Source organism: Meles meles, chromosome 4 (assembly GCF_922984935.1).
Source record: "Meles meles chromosome 4, mMelMel3.1 paternal haplotype, whole genome shotgun sequence".
Lineage (NCBI taxonomy): Eukaryota > Metazoa > Chordata > Mammalia > Carnivora > Mustelidae > Meles > Meles meles.
The window spans coordinates 63,703,697-63,720,789 of NC_060069.1; the positions used below are offsets into that span (position 1 = coordinate 63,703,697).

At 36.7% G+C, this 17,093-nt stretch overlaps 1 protein-coding gene across 3 annotated transcripts in view; it reads right to left on the reverse strand.

Annotated features, from left to right (window-relative positions):
- NAALADL2 (N-acetylated alpha-linked acidic dipeptidase like 2) overlaps positions 1-17,093 on the reverse strand; it is a 1,427,879-nt gene that overhangs the window by 960,070 nt on the left and 450,716 nt on the right. For 2 of the 3 annotated variants that reach the window (XM_046003220.1, XM_046003218.1), the window contains exon 1: positions 16,666-16,781. The exons of the other annotated variant lie outside the window; for it this stretch is intronic. In XM_046003220.1, the coding sequence (XP_045859176.1) occupies positions 16,666-16,708 (43 nt within the window). In that variant the 5' untranslated portion in view covers positions 16,709-16,781. Of the gene's footprint in view, positions 1-16,665; positions 16,782-17,093 lie in introns of those variants that run through there. 3 annotated transcript variants of the gene reach the window in all.

Sequence of the window (17,093 nt, forward strand, 5' to 3'; positions counted from 1 at the left end):
AGAGTGAGTTGTTCAGCAGTCAAAAAATCACATCTCCCAAGACAGATGTTTATCGCATTGCCTCATATAAATAGGACACTTGTAAAATATTTAAGTAGCAAAAAATATACCTTGAATTGCAATGTACTCCATTGATGTAGACTCCCAGTCAAAGTTATTTTTTTCTTGAGCACTCACCAACTCAATGATGCTTTTATATGCATATAGATTGTCCTTATACCACAGAACCCCAGGTGTAATCTCTTGAGGCCAATATTTGCCATGACATGTCATTCACATAAACCGCCTGCAGTCATATCACACATGTTTTGTCAACCTATACATTCTTAATCGCTTTGCTGTGCACCTGCTGCAATGCAACCTGTCAATTTGGCAGGAAAGAGGGCCAGGAAATCCCCATGCTGCCTTCTTGTCCACTATGCAAGTATTTTAACTTGGCACATTAAGGATCAGTAGGGGAGACTGGAGTCAAGAAGAATTGATATTCTGTTCTCATATTTGTGAAGAAAATCTGGTGCTTGCTACAAAAGCAGCTCACCTAAACTGTGGTTAACATCTTTGACATGTGCTCACAGGCTCACGTGCCATCTGGTGAATGGGCAAAAAGCTGAGATTATAGGGGCATACATGTTCTGAGATGAAGTAAAAACAGCATACAAACATCTACTCTGTTTAAAAGTTAGCTAGCCTTAAAACTCAACTCTAATCAGTGGATTGTAAACATGGTTTACGCCATTGCAGAAAAACAAAGTCGGCACCCCCATAACTGATGTTTACTGGATACATAATAGGAAGTAATAATTGAAATTTTTCAAAGACACTAGTCATTCCACAATGCCTTTGTACATACAAATGGTTTCTTGTACCTGAAGTAAAGTGTCCATTTATTTGACTGGGGAACTGTTCATTTAAGAAGGAATCAAATATCACATCTATGCTTAAACGTTCCTCAAATTATTTTCTTTTAGGCCTGAAGACTTGTATACATATGGTAACAATAATTGTTTCAGATACTATTGTGGGAATAAAATCAGGTGACTTAAATAACATCCCCAGGATTAGTACTTTGCATATAGTAGTCTTCTTATATCCCCTTTTAAAATGCCTAAATCCCATGACTAACTTTTCTTCAGAGGCACTAAACTGGCTAAGACACTTCATTTCACATAATTCTCAATGTATACCCTTCAAGAAAGTTATAATGCATTTGACAGACTATATCATCATTGGTTTCTCTTCAAAGCTGAAGATTAAAACAAAAAATAAATGTGGGTTTGATGGGCACCTGGGTCGTTCAGTCAGTCAAGCATCTGACTCTTGATACTAGCTTAGGTCATGATCTCAGAGTTGTAAGATCAAGCCCCATGTCTGGTTCCATGCTCAGCATGGAATATGCTTGAGATTCTCTCTCTCTCTCCCTCTGCCCCTCCCCTTGCTCACACTCTCCCTCTCTCTCAAAATTTAAAAAATAAAAAATAAATAAACTGAGTTTGAAAATTTTGCTTATACCTGACATTTCTAACAATTAACTGCTTATAACTTATTTATCCCTACAAGATGATATCCCCATATGTGCAAAAGTTTCAGGGGAAGCTAGATAGCAGCCTCCAAATTAAAGTCTAGTTCGGAGAAAATTGCACTTTTCTTTATAAAGAAATAGAGTTTTATATCTCAAAAATTATGTTTTGAGTTTAAGGGGTTTTCTAATATAAAGCTAAATTAAATTGATTTGTGTAAACCATTGCATCCAGAGCCACTATTAAGGGCATTATTCACATGGAATGCTTAACAGATTCTTTAACCAGGGGATTTAATTACATTGTGGGTTAGGAAGAAAAGGGTAGGGAAGAAATGGCTGAAGATTACTACATATTAGTTCCCACTGTGAGAAGGTGGGGTTGCCCTGTGGCAAAAAAAAATCTATATAGACTCTCTGCTGATGCTTTCAAAATAGCATCTTTAATGACTGGTGTTATATAGATACTGAGGTCTCCAAACTGACCACACAAGGTATTACAGTATCCAAGTTAAATGACCATACCTTTAATTAGATTCCAAAGTTCAAGACAGAGTAATTCTAAAATGTTATGAGTTCTGAAGCTCCATAAACAAGATACATATCTATATAAGATAGATATTTATCTATATACATATAAATATAGTGATACACACTCACACACACACACAATAGACTATGAGTTGCTGTGTGCATGACCCATTGAAGGTAGCTTCAGTAGTTCCTAATAATATGTCTGGTACATCATCATATGTCAATAAATATTTGTTGAATAAACAGTTGCATATATTTGATATGTTCAAATTTAAATACAAACCTACTTACATTAAATGCTCTAAATTTGTTTTTTTTTGTTTTTTTTATTTTAAGATTTTTATTCATTGGCAGAGAGATCACAAGTAGGCAGAGAGGCAGGCAGAGAGAGAGAGAGAGAGAGAGAGGGAAGCAGGCTCCCTGCTGAGCAGAGAGCCCGACGCGGGACTCGATCCCAGGACCCTGAGATCATGACCCGAGCCGAAGGCAGCGGCTTAACCCACTGAGCCACCCAGGCGCCCTAAATTTGAAAGAATTTCCAACTTGTGTGAAAATGACAAGAAGCCCATATCTATTCAAGACCATCATTACAGCAGTCCTACAGACCTAGGTTTGAATCCCAACTCTACCAACTTAGTTCCTATATATTCCTGTGAGTTTCATAATTTCTCAGAGCCTTCTGTAAAATGGAGAAACTGAGACCAATTCTCACAAGGTGGATGTGAGGCTTAAATCTGGCCATTTAAAGTCTCCAAAGCAATGCCCATCCCCTAGTAAAAGTTCAGCATACAGTAACTATGCTCTTCATTATCACCATCGTTGATATTAGATATCAATTTAATTTTAATAGAGGTCTTTACTCATTTTACCAATTCAAGCATGAAAAATTATGAAATAATTACTTCTAAAATGATAACTGTAACATTCATCACTCCATGTAAGTTTGGAAAACCTTAAACATATTTTTCTTAAAGTTCTTTATTAAGTCCTCTTATTTCTGTATTAAAATACTAGAGATAATCAAGAGTACCATAACAGAATAACTTTTTCTTAAAACAAAGTAAGATATTTCTTAACTCAAATGTGTGATCCTAATTTTAGCAGAAAGTTGTTTAGAGGAGATGATCTTCACATCTCCTAACATTTAAGCTAAAAATACAACCAAAAACATCCTTTATTGTGCATGTACTATCTCGATTCCTCTGAAATTTTTCTCTTTGAGTCTATTTGTCATACTTTCACTGGCTACAGAACAAGAAAAAAACAACTTTCTGATGTCAGATGCTGAAGATCAATAGCTATTTCCCAAAGTTTATAGCATAATTAAAATGTGTAACAGGAATAATTTTCTCTTTAAAACCTAAGGCTAAGCCTAGAATTATTGACTAAGTCAAAGTTATGTGATGTAACATTTTTTATTATGTTTATGGATAATATAAAGGACTTTATGGCTTTTACATATAATCTGTTAAGTTAAAAACACTGAAGAGGAAATATCCATTACATCAGCAAAGCATCAATTGTTTAAAACCGTTTTTAAGGTGTATTTTGTAGAGGTAAATCTATATTCCTTTATACCAGTTTGTGGTCACCTAAAACTTCAAACTGAAGGTTAATGGTCAAAACGTTCTTGAATTTAGTAGAACCCATTTACTTCAAACTATTTCTTCAGAGCTTTATCACCTTCCATAAAAGTCCCAGGAATGCAGGTATGATGGAAATATCATAAGGACGTGTGGGTAGGTAGGACAGGAGGAATCAGGGTATACCAAACGAAACACTATTTGTATGCGTGAGATTATGTGAGCAAAATACAGTATCTGTAGAAAAGCAGATATATCAGCTATAGAATGAACGAGGAATAAAACATTCTTTCAAGTAAGAAAAATTAACAGTCACTAATTTTTGTATAGGGATATAAATGACAACTATTTAAAACACTCTTTGGGTGGCCCTGTGTTTTTGTTTTTGTTTGTTTTAAAGCTAGCTCTTTTCAAATGGTATACCTGGGAAATGTAGTGATTAAGAAACAATGAAGTCAAATATATACTAGATTTAAATTGTAGCTTTGTCTCTCACTGGGATTAGCTAAATGCCCAATTTTATTACTTGCCCCTATCATTATTGTCAATGAAAATAGCGTAACCATACAATCTCTATAATGAATCATTATCCAAAGGTCTCAAAATTTTGAGCAGATAAAAACTGATCCAACCTTATTTTGATTTCTTCAAATGGAGCCAAATGGAAGTGGGTCTCTATCATCCCAAAGTCTCATATTACATTTACGTAATATGGCCAATGTTATATATGGGCACTTTTCAAATGTTACATAGATGAGAAGATAGCACTGTAAAAGCTTACTGGCAGTGAAACTGGGTGTTCCATTATTTTTCAAAGCTGGATGGTTTTATAATAAAATGCTCCCTCTTCCAGTTCTGCTATAGTCCAGGGGCATGCACTATGAAGATAACTAGCTGGAGTAGGTTTACTGGGTGGTGCTACATGTTAAAGTGTAAATCTTCCAGAATAACAATCTCTAACTCTCTATGCAAGCCAGTAACACACACTCACTCTCATCTCCTTGAAAACTGGCTTAATAACCAGCCAGCATTTTCTTTTTTCTTATTGCCTTCCCATATGCACTGGAACTAACTCGTAACTTGTCTAAGGCTGCCTTAGGCCAACCCTTTTATTTTTCTTTCATGGAATCAACACCCCACATGTAGCCCCTCCCTAACTGAGGGCTAGATGAACTTGTCCTTTTATTGCAAAGATGCAGTCCATTTGGTATAAGCTCTATCACCCATTCTACTCTGTAACTCAGAATATGTCATCCTATTCACTCTTCCTAGTCTTCTTTACAGAAAGTTGCCCTCCTGCTCTTTAAAGTTACTCTGATAATAATGAAAAAAATAAACAAGGATACCTGAATGGCTCAGGTCATGATCTCAGGGTCCTGGGACAGAGCCCCACATGGTCAGGCTCCCTGCTCAGTGGGGAGTCTGCTTCTCCCTTTCTTTCTGCCCCTTCCCTTCTGTTCTTACTCTGTCTTTAGCTTTCATTCTCTCAAATAAATAAAATCTTTTAAAAAATAAAATAAAATAAAGTTACTCTAATGAGCTTAAGTCCTTGCTGTCATCAGACACACCCTTCACCTTCTCCCCTGACACTGCTTCCCCATTTGTGAAAAGTGAAAATCCTCTCCACCCCTAGTACTGTGGTGATGAAACTACCTCCTTGGTTCACTCTTCTGTCTCCACTCTCCAGCTGTGGTCGTTTCCCATAGCACAATCACTGAACAACTCCTACAGCCTAACTTTACAACTTTGCCTTTACCTTCCCTCTGATTCTTTTTTTTTTTTTTTAAGATCTTATTTATTTATTTAAGAGACAGAGATTACAAGAAGGCAGAGAGGCAGGCAGAGAGAGAGGGGGAAGCAGGCTTCCTGCTGAGCAGAGAGCCCCAATGCTGGGCTCCATCCCAGGACCCTGAGATCATAACCGGAGCTGAAGGCAGAGGCTTTAACCCACTGAACCACCGAGGCGCCCCTCCTCTCATTCTTGATAATTCTCAAATCGTTTCTTCCTCATGCTCCACCTTTATGTTGGTTTTGAGTCACCAGATCCTATTTGATTATTCTGATGTTTCATCTTTTTCAGTCTTTCTAGAGAAAATCCCCACTCTGCATTGCCCTGCAAACACTGTCATCTGTATCTTCTTCTTTTCCCCATCACCTCATCTCCATTTCTTTCATTTCTGCTCACATTTCAGATGTTAGTGCTTTCTATCACCAGTCTTCCTGTCCTCCTTTAACATTTTTGTATAATATCACCCACCTACAGTGGCATGTAGTACTCCAGTTTTTGTAATTTCCAGCTCTTTAATTCCATCCTAGTACTCTCTCCCAAGGCATAGCATTCTTTTTGCAATTTAAGTCCTGGACATATTCATCAATACATAACACTTACAGTTTAAAATCACTTTCTGGGGTGCCTGGGTGGCTCAGTGGGTTAAAGCCTCTGCCTTCGGCTCAGGTCATGATCCCAGGGTCCTGGGATCAAGCCCCGCATCGGGCTCTCTGCTCAGCAGGGAGCCTGCTTCCCTTCCTCTCTCTCTGCCTGCCTCTCTGCCTACTTGTGATCTCTCTCAAATAAATAAATAAAATCTTAAAAAAAAATCACTTTCTTTAGAACAATGTCCTATTTCTCTTCCTAAACTGTTCCCCAACCTGCATCCCCTAACTCAGCTAACAGGACAATTTTCTTTGTCACCAAAGCCAGAAACCCAGTTTTCACAAGCTCTTCCTTCTGCTGCACCCAGTACAAGTGAACATTAATTTAATCTCAAGTATCTCTCAAATTTATTTTATTTGAATTTTGTCAAATCCCACCATTATTACGTGAACTAAGTGTTCCAGTTCTATGTGATCAGGAAAAATAAGGAAGATGAATTTAAAATTGATTAGGAGGGCAGCTTTCTTTATAACAACAAAGATATAGTCATATAATTATTTGCATTTGAGTCTATATTCCTCATTGGATGGTTGTGAAGCTTAAAAATATTGAACACTTGGAACACTCTTGGCACACAGTATACATTTAATACATGTTTTCCTCTATCGGCACAACTTAAAACCCTTTGAGAGCTCATATAGGTAACCCCAACCAGTTACATAACTAGAGGAAATAAGAAGGAACAAAATCTCTAATTTTGAATGACAACACACTGCTCCCAATCTCCTAGAATAGGCTCAATGTCAATTGTTCTTCTTCTAGAAAAGTGTCTTTTTCATATTTACCATGTTAAGTGATTGCTACTTTATGCTCAACCAATTTTCATGTTAGAATAAATGTATATTGCATAGATACACAGGAATGATAGGATGAATATTATGTTTGTTTTTTTTCTGAGCATATTAAACTTACTTGGCACACCTGGGTGGCTCAGTGGTTTAAGACTCTGCCTTCAGCTCAGGTCATGATCTCAGAGTCCTGGGATTGTGCCCCACATTGGGCTCTCTGCTCAGTGGGGAGCCTGCTTCTCCCCCTCTCTCTGCCTGCCTCTCTGCCTACTTGTGGTCTCTCTGTCAAATAAATGGATAGAATCTTAGGGGGAAAAAAGAACTTACTTGAAAATATAGTATGTGTTGGTGTGGTTTTGGCCACTAGAAATACAGAAATAAACAAGTTAGTTATGGTTTCTCACCCCAGAGACAAAATTTTATTGCCAGGAAATAGGCAATACACAAAAATATTTAAGAAATGGCTCATGATAAGCTATTAAAAGAATTAAAATCAGACATTAAGATAGAATAGCTGCTCTAGTTTGAAAGACCAGAGAAGGTATCACTGAGATGATATTTGATCTGACAACTGAATGACAAAAAGAAACCATAGGCAGGTGTTTGAGATTTCAAACACCTAGGTGTGTTTGTTGGTGAAAGGAAGGTCAAAATTGCTGTGAGATTCAAATAATCTTAGTCAATTTCTGCTTTGACTTAGTTCCCAATAAATTCTAGTTCATTCCCCTTTTATATGTATGTGATTATAAGAACAAATTGTTTACTATCAAATCAGCATACGTAAATGCAAATTTCATGTTAAGACTACCTTTCAGAACATTTTATTAACTAAGTAGCAATGTTCTTGTGGATTATGCTATCAAGTCATATGAGAGTATTTTGATAAATATAATTTGGCAATTACTCCTAGAAATATAAACTCTAAGTTTTCAAATCAAGAAGAAATATAATGACTAAAAGAAATCCACAGAAGGTAAATGGTAAACTGAAAAGAATATAAAATATGAACCTAACACTGATGAGAACTCAGGCTTAAGAATAAAAACATTATTATCATTATTTTCTTTTTTTTACTGAAATTCCTACTTACTCATATCAAAAATAGAAACTTAGGGCAATATCATAACCTCAGTGCACTTGAAGTTTCTAAAGTTTCTAAAGAAGGTTTATAATGCAGATACATATTATCATTACCAATGTGCTCTTCTCTATTCTTATCCTCTGTCCCTGCACAACTAGTCCTCGATCCCCCACCAAATCTGCCATAGTAAATGTATAGAACCTATAGTTAACCAAAATGAACATAAAAGATCTATATAAAATCCAGTAAAAACTGCAGGAGAGAAACTTGAGTAATACCATATGCTTGTAAAACATATAGCAACCTAATTTTCTTTTCTTTTTTTTTTTTTTTTAAAGATTTTATTTATTTATTTGACAGAGAGATCACAAGTAGATAGAGAGGCAGGCAGAGAGAGAGAGAGGGAAGCAGGCTCTGCTCAGCAGAGAGCCCGATGCGGGACTCGATCCCAGGACCCCGAGATCATGACCTGAGCCGAAGGCAGCGGCTTAACCCACTGAGCCACCCAGGCGCCCGCAACCTAATTTTCAAAATGAGCATTTTTATATTCTGAAATTTTAATAAAGTTAATATTTCTATCATGTAAATATTTAGATATTAAGTCTATTTCTTAACTCTTGTTTTCTTTTCTTTCTTCTTATTTTCAGATTTTTATTACATGTTGGAGATATTTTCTGCATAAATTTTTTTCTGACAAATGTCTGGTAGGGTAGTGGAACAGCTTAAGGAGCTCAAGAGAGAATCATCCATTGCAAGATTGCGAGATGAGTTAAATAATACCATTTTCTTTATCTCTATAATTCTTAGCTTTATTTCTCAGCATTGCCTAATTAAACTCCTCTCTTTTTGCTAGGCCTGACCCCTGCCATCTACAGCAATTATGCTGATTGTCACCATCTATATGGAACCCTTGAATAACTGAAACATTTTTATATCATCTGAACCACTAAAGTCTTAAAGCCAATTTCTTACATCCTTTTCGCTGCTAGGAAGCTTGAAAGCAAATTTGTGACCTGTTTGGTGGCTGTTTAGAATGTTCTGGTACATATTTTATATACAACATTTTAACTGTTATTTTAATCTAATTTTTATTATGTTTACTTATTTATAGCTTATTTCAAAGTATTAATTTTGGGAAAATCCTTTTGTTTTCTATAAGATGAGAATAAATTATGTAAATAAATGGGTAGATAGAATTTCTATGCCTGTCTCTGCTATTTATTTTGCCAGGAAAGACTTTCTTCTCTCTAGCCACTTACTCTACTTTCCAAAAGTATCAGAGCCAGTTTACATTGTATCTCCTCTATGAAACTCTCCATATACTCCTAGGTTTCCCTATAAACTCTTAGATACTATCTATGGTTATAACAATTGGCAAGAGTAGAAGCAACTTCCGTCTTTTGTGGCAACATATATTTTTCCATCTCTGAAATTGACCACCAAAAAAAATGTTGATGTGATGAAGATTTTTTTTTTAAGATTTATTAGTAGTTTAAGGGAAGATAGGACTTGTCTGTGATTACATTAAATGTCCCAAAAACAAAGAGGAAAATAAAACATAGTGACGCTTCAGCTCTCTCTGCTTCTCACATCTCATTTTCAAAGGAACTTATTTTGGGGGCACCTGAGTGACTCATTTGGTTAAGCATCTGCCTTTGGCTCAGGTCATGATCCCCACTCGAGTCCTGGGATTGAGCTCCACATCAGGAGTCTGCTTCTCCCTCTGCCCCTCAGCCCCCTGCCCTACTCCCTCTCTCTCTCAAATAAATAAAAGCTAAAAAAAAAAAAAACAAAAAACCAAACAACCAAAAAAAAAAAAAAAAAGGAACTTGGTTTTGAGAAGACAAAAGAATCACAGAGATGGAATGGTTTCAAGAGTTTAGTCAGTTCTCAAAAATAAATCATTTACCAAGGTCTGAAGTCACAGAGCAAAACTGACTGTGTTGCTTAACAGGTATACATGCACAACTCGTGCATGTTTATATGAATTGCATTAAGCTCAGTAGTTTACTTTTCAAAATACTTCTCTTTGGGACTTCTTTAGTAGATAGGATTTTGTACTATCCTCTAAGTCACTTTTTTTTTTTGGTACACAATACACATCTTGCATTACACTGACCATGGGGTTTAAAGAGAACAGGTGAATTGCATGTCAATTAATTATAAAGGCATTTTTGAATGCACCTCCCAAAGTGTTCAACTATGGAGATGGTTAAACATCTACCCACAAAGCACCAAAATAGCCCTGGCAAATAAAACTATTTCCACATACTTTTCCTGAAGAGAGATTAGAAGCTCAAGGGATCAAACTGAAGCTCAGTACCCTTTTAAGGGTTTTCATCCTAATCATACTTTCTTTGCATACTTTCTTTCAGGCACCCGTTTTTTCTTCACTTATGTAGCAAGTATAACACCTTGCAATAGTAAGTCAAGTATGTGCTTGGTTAATCCTCCCCCCAAAAATTGTGATATAAAAAAAGGTTGGGTTGCTGTCCTACTCAATTAGCTAAATTTGTTTAAACTCTCTCCAAAACTAGTGAATAGGCATACAACGTAGTAATTATAAGGTGTTTATACATGTGCAATCATCAGATCATTACTTGCACCCTTTGTTTTATTTCTTTAAGGAAAGGAAACAGATGCAAAGACAGATCCAACCTTTTAAATGTATGGAAAAAATTTGATTACATTATTAATAATAATGTTCAAACAATCAAGTCATCCTGTAGGTATGTATCACCTTCTTTTCAAGATTTTATAGAGACTTTGATTGAAACTTAAAATGTTTCCTTTTAAAACAATTTTGGTGCCATAAAATACCATTTAAATCAAAGGGGATTAAACCATGCTTTCAGAACATTCAAAAGTCTATGAACAAACTCTAAATTTTAAAGTGTTTGAGAACTGGCCTCTCCCCCAGCAGCAGGTTTTAAGTGACTACTGTTTTTAACCACATTGATCTCATGTTCCATTCAAGTACACTGCTTGCTGTTTTATTTCTAATTAGATCTTATTTCCATTTTGAAAGACAAGAAAAAGAGGTCCTTGGTTCGGTTTTGCTGCTTTCATTAGCTGTTTCTTACACATTATTTCAGAGTTCATCTCCTAATCTCTTTGCCTACTCCAGGGATTCTCTGCTTGATACCTGGGGAAAATCCCCCAGCCATCTTCACCGGCACCTTTGCCTAACCCATTCAGATCAGACTCACCTGGGATTTCATGCCTTGACATTTTCTGCAAATTTACTTGCTCCAAATGTGCTGAAATTTATCCTTAGAAAATAAGGTCTTTTCAGCAGAGCTTCTAGAAGTTCCAACTCCAAAACACTCTGTTGCCTTACTATATAAATTTCAACTCCAAAAATGTCTCGGGTCTTCAAGTGTTCCAACCTATCAGAGCTAGTGGAGGCCTTTTTCCTGGAACATGGATAAGTTCAACAAGAGCGTCTTGCACTTCTCCCACTTAAAAATGGTGCTAAAGTTCTATAGGCTGGAAAGGAAGAGTCATAAACTGGTCTGTCCTCTTTGGGGTTTTAGAAAGATTTCAAGGCACTCACAGGCACGGTTTACGATGATGAATGCAGAGATACTTTTCCACCACAGAGAGTAAACATGTACACCAAACCTGTATGACAGGTTGGGATATACAGTACTGTTGCCCTCAGGCTGCAATTTAGAAGCACAGACAGTAAGGCACCTCCCTTCCTAGAGTTTTTTTCTTTTTTTCATAGCCCAGCAGAATAAGTATAATTTCTTAACCAAAAAAAAAAAAAAAAAAAAAAGTCTGTATCATGAGAAACATGATGTACTCAATGCATGTGTGTCTGGATTTTCAAGTTGACTCCTCTTGGCTGTGATGAAATTCAAGCAAACGTCTTAAAAGCCAATGTAACTTTTATAGAGTCAAGAAAAATCCCAAGGCTGGATACACCAGTTCCGTAATAGCCTAACTGAATACTGGACAATTCTTTCCAGGCCATAACTATAGAAACTAAAAAGGTATCAATATTGAAAGCATTCATAAGCCTGATTTCCCCTTTTGAAATAGGAAAGTAAATGCCTCCAAAATGTAATGTGCCAAATTCCTCTGTGAATTACAGGCTCTGGGCAGCTGGGTGGAGATCTGGGTTCTGGCAACTGCTTCTGAGAAACCAAGGGTAATTTTCTTACCTTCATAGGCTCTATTCACTACTCTACATATATCAGCCTAAAATATCAGACTTGAGGCCCTTTAAGCTCCCTCATACCTTGAAAATGTTAAGATTCTACAGGGTTTTTCTCCCCTAACTCTGACAGCCAAATTCTTCTTCAGTGCGTTGTTGAAAAGTCCTCTCATCTCTACTGACTAATTCTTTACAGTTGGCCTTGGATTCCACAGGGTTTAGCCAACTTTTCTGTATGTTGAGACATTTTTTCCCCCTGAGCTCTAGTCTTTTATAGCCTCTAAAGAAGGGGTTTCCTAGATCTAGAAGACTAAGAAGAGGAAGGGGGGCTTTACATCTGAGCCACTGTAAGTAGATGACCTGAGTGACAAGGGTGTGTTGAACAGTCCAGGGGAGAGCCCCATTCGAAGAAACCAGTCTCAAGGTTGTCTCAGCATTGAACTCAGAGACACCTTTTATTGAAATCATTCCAGAGATGAGTTTGTACAACATATCCTTTCCAAAGAGGCAGGTGGCTTTGGACATGCTTTGATCAAGGAAGAAGAGGAAAATAAAATGGAAAAAACCCATGTGGACTGAGTTGCTGAGGTAGGAGAGACTCGGTGGGTGAGGGACTTACCTGGATAGTGATAGTTTCTTTCCCTTTCTTATAATCCATCTAGGGTCTGCCCTGCCTGTTACTAAGAATCTTTGGAATACAAAATGCATGTCCTTCCTGACAGGCAATATAGGTAAGGGGCCTCGGGAAAAATCTTAACCTAAGGAATTTTCCAGGGAGCTGCTTGCCTGGAAGGAAGTTGCCACCCTTTTGTTATTTCGGTCACGTCATTTCACTGCTATCACAAACTGACCAGGTGTTACTCTGTGGTACATGTAAGTTTTCAGGTATTGTGCAAGAAAACTGCTTCCCTTCCTTAGTAAATACAATGCTCAGAAAGCATTTGCCCCCATTCTTATTGCTATATTATCTATATATTTTATTTATATATTCAAAAATAAGAAAAAAGAAATCTAGCATTTTATCCTGTCTTAGGTAATTCTATTTTCTGAATACTGAGAATATTAAGAGCCTTCTTGTATAAATCTTCACATTACTCTCTGTAGAGTTACTTTTCACTAGGACTGAAAGGAAGAAATTGCTTTTTATGTTTGAAAAGATAATTGAGATCTGTTCCCATGTAGCTGAAGATAACCCTGGAACAACTTCACTTTCATTTGTGAAAAAATAGGTTCCCAATACCATAGTTGCTGATAGCTTATAGGCTGCACTAACCAGGGTAGTCTCAACTGGCTTCCTGGGTATAAAACCTATAGGAAGCAGTACTCTTTTGACAATGCCTACAACTAGCCCTCCAAGTTGTGACTAGACATGGTCACAAACTAGACACGTGGCATTAGGAAACCACTATTCAAAGCACATGATAGAGTTCTAATGATAATCTGCTATCACTTACTACCTTCATAACCAAAAAATTTAAGTCATCTATATGTTTAATGTATAAAACAAAGTATTTGAATATAGTCATTTCTGTTAGAGCATGCTTATTTGTAAGATGAGTTAATAATAATTAGTATTACTTCAGAGAACCTCAGAATATTTTTATAAATATTGTAAGTTAAAGGCAAAATTGAACACTATAAAATGCCTTTTTCATTTACTTCAATAATTTTTAAACTCAATCTGAAATTTAGGACAGGGCATTGCACAGAAAACAAAATAATGTTTGAGCATTCCATAACTAAAGATTCCAGAAGATATTTTGATTTGTTTTCTAAGATGTTAAATTTACCAAATATCTCACCTCCTCACACATAAAGTTGCACATTATCCCCACAATACTTTCCTCTATAATTAAAAAAAATCCAGAAATAATTTAAAACCAACAACTGAAGTACCCTCACTTATCATTAGCTTTCTCCTGACTACTAAGTTCACTTTTAAGGCAAATACAACTGGAAGAGAAGCACACAATATTCCAAGAAGATGGATCTGAACTATTTGTAGACCCACCAAGGGTATATTTCAACTCAGGCAGAACACAGTCCTCACTGAAAAGTTTTCCCAGGACCCACAAGGGAAAACCCCTGGAGACAGAACTGAGCTCACAAGCATCCCTCAGCTACAGAAGGTTTATGGAGAGAGCACATGAATTTCTAACTCAAACCATAACATACAACTTATTCACTATAGCTCTTTTGAAAACTTTGGGGTTTTTTCTGCTATATACTAATTATTAATTCTGAAAGTCAGTGTATGTGTGTATATGCATGTATATATGTAGTCACCCTTTTACAGTGGAACATATTACCAGAAACAAAACATACATAAAACTGCCAGAGAAAAAGGAAAAACAAAGCAGAAAATCTGTACACATTCTAGGACTCTAAAATAAGAGGTAAATATTACCCATTGTCCTGACAAAGAGAGGAGGACTGGTTACTCCTCAGTTTACTATACCCTCTGAACACAGACACCCGTGTCACACCACAGAGTCTACGAGAGGCTATTCAGGTGGTTCCCAAATAGTTATATGTATTTTACATAAAATCATCATTACATGAACAATATTAACAACTTAAATACTTCCCATATACTTTTCCAAGAAAAGACGTTACAAAGTATAAGCACATACATAACATCATTTTCTCCATAAAACACATATAAATGAATAATTTCATAGAATTAAGCTAAATACGTCTTTTAGCTGTTTTTCTACAATAGGATGCACAAAACAACTTTTTATTAATCTTTAAAAGTGCTTGATAATAGCATTTTATATTTTTTAAGATTTTATTTATTTGAGAGAGAGAGAGTGTGAGCATGAGCAAGTGAGGAGGAGCAGAGGGAGAGGGAGAAGCATGCTCACCACCGAGTAAGGAGCCTGACTTGGGGCTCCATCCCAGGACCCTGAGATCATGACCTGAGCAGAAAGCAGATGCTTAACTGACTGAGCCTCCCACATGCCCCAATAATAGCACTTTAGGCAGTATTTAACAAAATGCTTTTTGGAAACATACAGAAATAAAATAAGATTCTGGGATTCTTTTCCTTTTTTTTTTTTTTTTTTAAGATAATTTCTTTTTTTTCTTTCTTTCTTTTTTTTTTTTTTTAAAGATTTTATCTATTTGTCAGAGAGAGAGAGACAGTGCAATCAAGAGAGCAAGCACAAGCAGGGAGGACAGCAGGCAGAGGCAGAAGCAGGAACCCGGCTGAGCAAGGAGCCTGATGTGGGACTTGATCCCAGGACCCAGAGATTGTGACCTGAGCCAAAGGCAGATGCTCAACCAACTGAACCACCCAGGAGTCCCAAGATTCTGGGATTCTTAAGCAGGTTTAGTGAAGAAAGGATTAAAGAAAATAAATAGAAAACACAGGGATTCTGGAGGATAATTTAACTTTAGAAAACTGATGTTTGGGGTGCCTGGGTGACTCAGCCAGTTAAGCCTCTGCCTTTGACTGGGGTCATGATCCCAGTGTCCTGGGGTCCAGCTCTGCCTCAGGCTCCCTGCTCAGCAGAGAGCCTGCTTCTCTCTCTCCCACTCCCCTTGCTTGTGTTCCCTCTCTCGATCTCTCTTTGTCAAATAAATAAATAAAATCTTTAAAAAAAAGAGAGAGAAAAAGAGAAAGAAAAAAAAAACAGACACTTTATGACCATACCTATCTAAGATTATCTTATTGTTATCCTCCTATGTATTATATTTCACAGATGTAGTTACATGTTTGATTATACACTAAATAGAAAACTTGGGTGGTCTGGGGATTTTTCTTGATGATAGCATCACAAGAACATAATTAAATAAAAATGTCATTAGCAGTTGATTAAAAATATCTTGATCAAAATGTTTCTAGTAAAGGTGACAATTCATAAGACATTAGACTACTAGAAATCATAGCAACAAACAAGCATTATGCTAGTTTTGTATTTGTTTTAAGAAGGAAGTTTTCTCACTCAAAAAAAGTGAAATGTGTGAGCAACCTTATATTGTTTCTATCAACAAGCTTAACCATAGAATCCCAGTCAAGCCAATGTCAACAAAGCCAATCCCTTCAAAGAACAAAGGTAACTGACTGATTAAGTAAGACCTGTAAAATAAATCCCCTCTCCCTAACTGCTTTGCTTTCCCCTGAGATCCTGTTGTCTACCTTTATAAAAATGGTTATATTAATATATTAATATAAGGACACTTAGTTGGTAAACCCCAGATATGGTAAACTTGATTACAAATAAAAATTCCACAAGCAGAGAAAAAAGGCAGTATTTGGTCAATGTTGGAAAAGATCTGCACTACAAATTGGTTACACCATTTCTCCAGCATTCCATTGGAGAATAAAGATAAGACTTTCCCCACTCTCCACAAATCTGGGTTTCTGTGTTGGTTGAGTTGTTGAGCCCAAGAGACAGCCAGCTTCTCTGGAAGCTCACTTTTCCTCACCCTCAAGCACACCTTGAAACTCAGCAGGCACACACAGGCTCACGTGAGCGCGCATGTACACACACACAAACTTCGTAATAGAAACTTGCTTGATTTTCTGATTGGAAACACTTCAGAGGCTGTTGGCACTTACCTTGCAAAGATGTGTTAGGTAAACTTGCTTCATTCTCTCCCATTTTATAATTTCTTTGTAAAGGGGGCCAAGCGGTTTCAAGTTGTGTCAGTTACCTTGCAAGCTTGGTGACCTTCTGACTTTCTACTGTGGTACTGTAACAGTATACTACCTGCTTTCTTCTGTGAATAATTACCATTCTGCTTCCTGAATTACCTGGGCTTGCAGGACCTGTTTTGCTGTGAAATGAGATCACATCCTTTGATCCAATGCACTGCTATTAATGTGTGTTTCACAAAATGTGGCTTTGTTTCAGTTTTGATATTAACTTTTAATTCTCTACTTTCACTTTAGTCTAAAACATATTTACATTTTTCTGGAACGTCGATACTACCAACACACCATCGTGCAGAGCCAGAGTTTTGTTTGTTTGTTAGTGTTCCCGATCT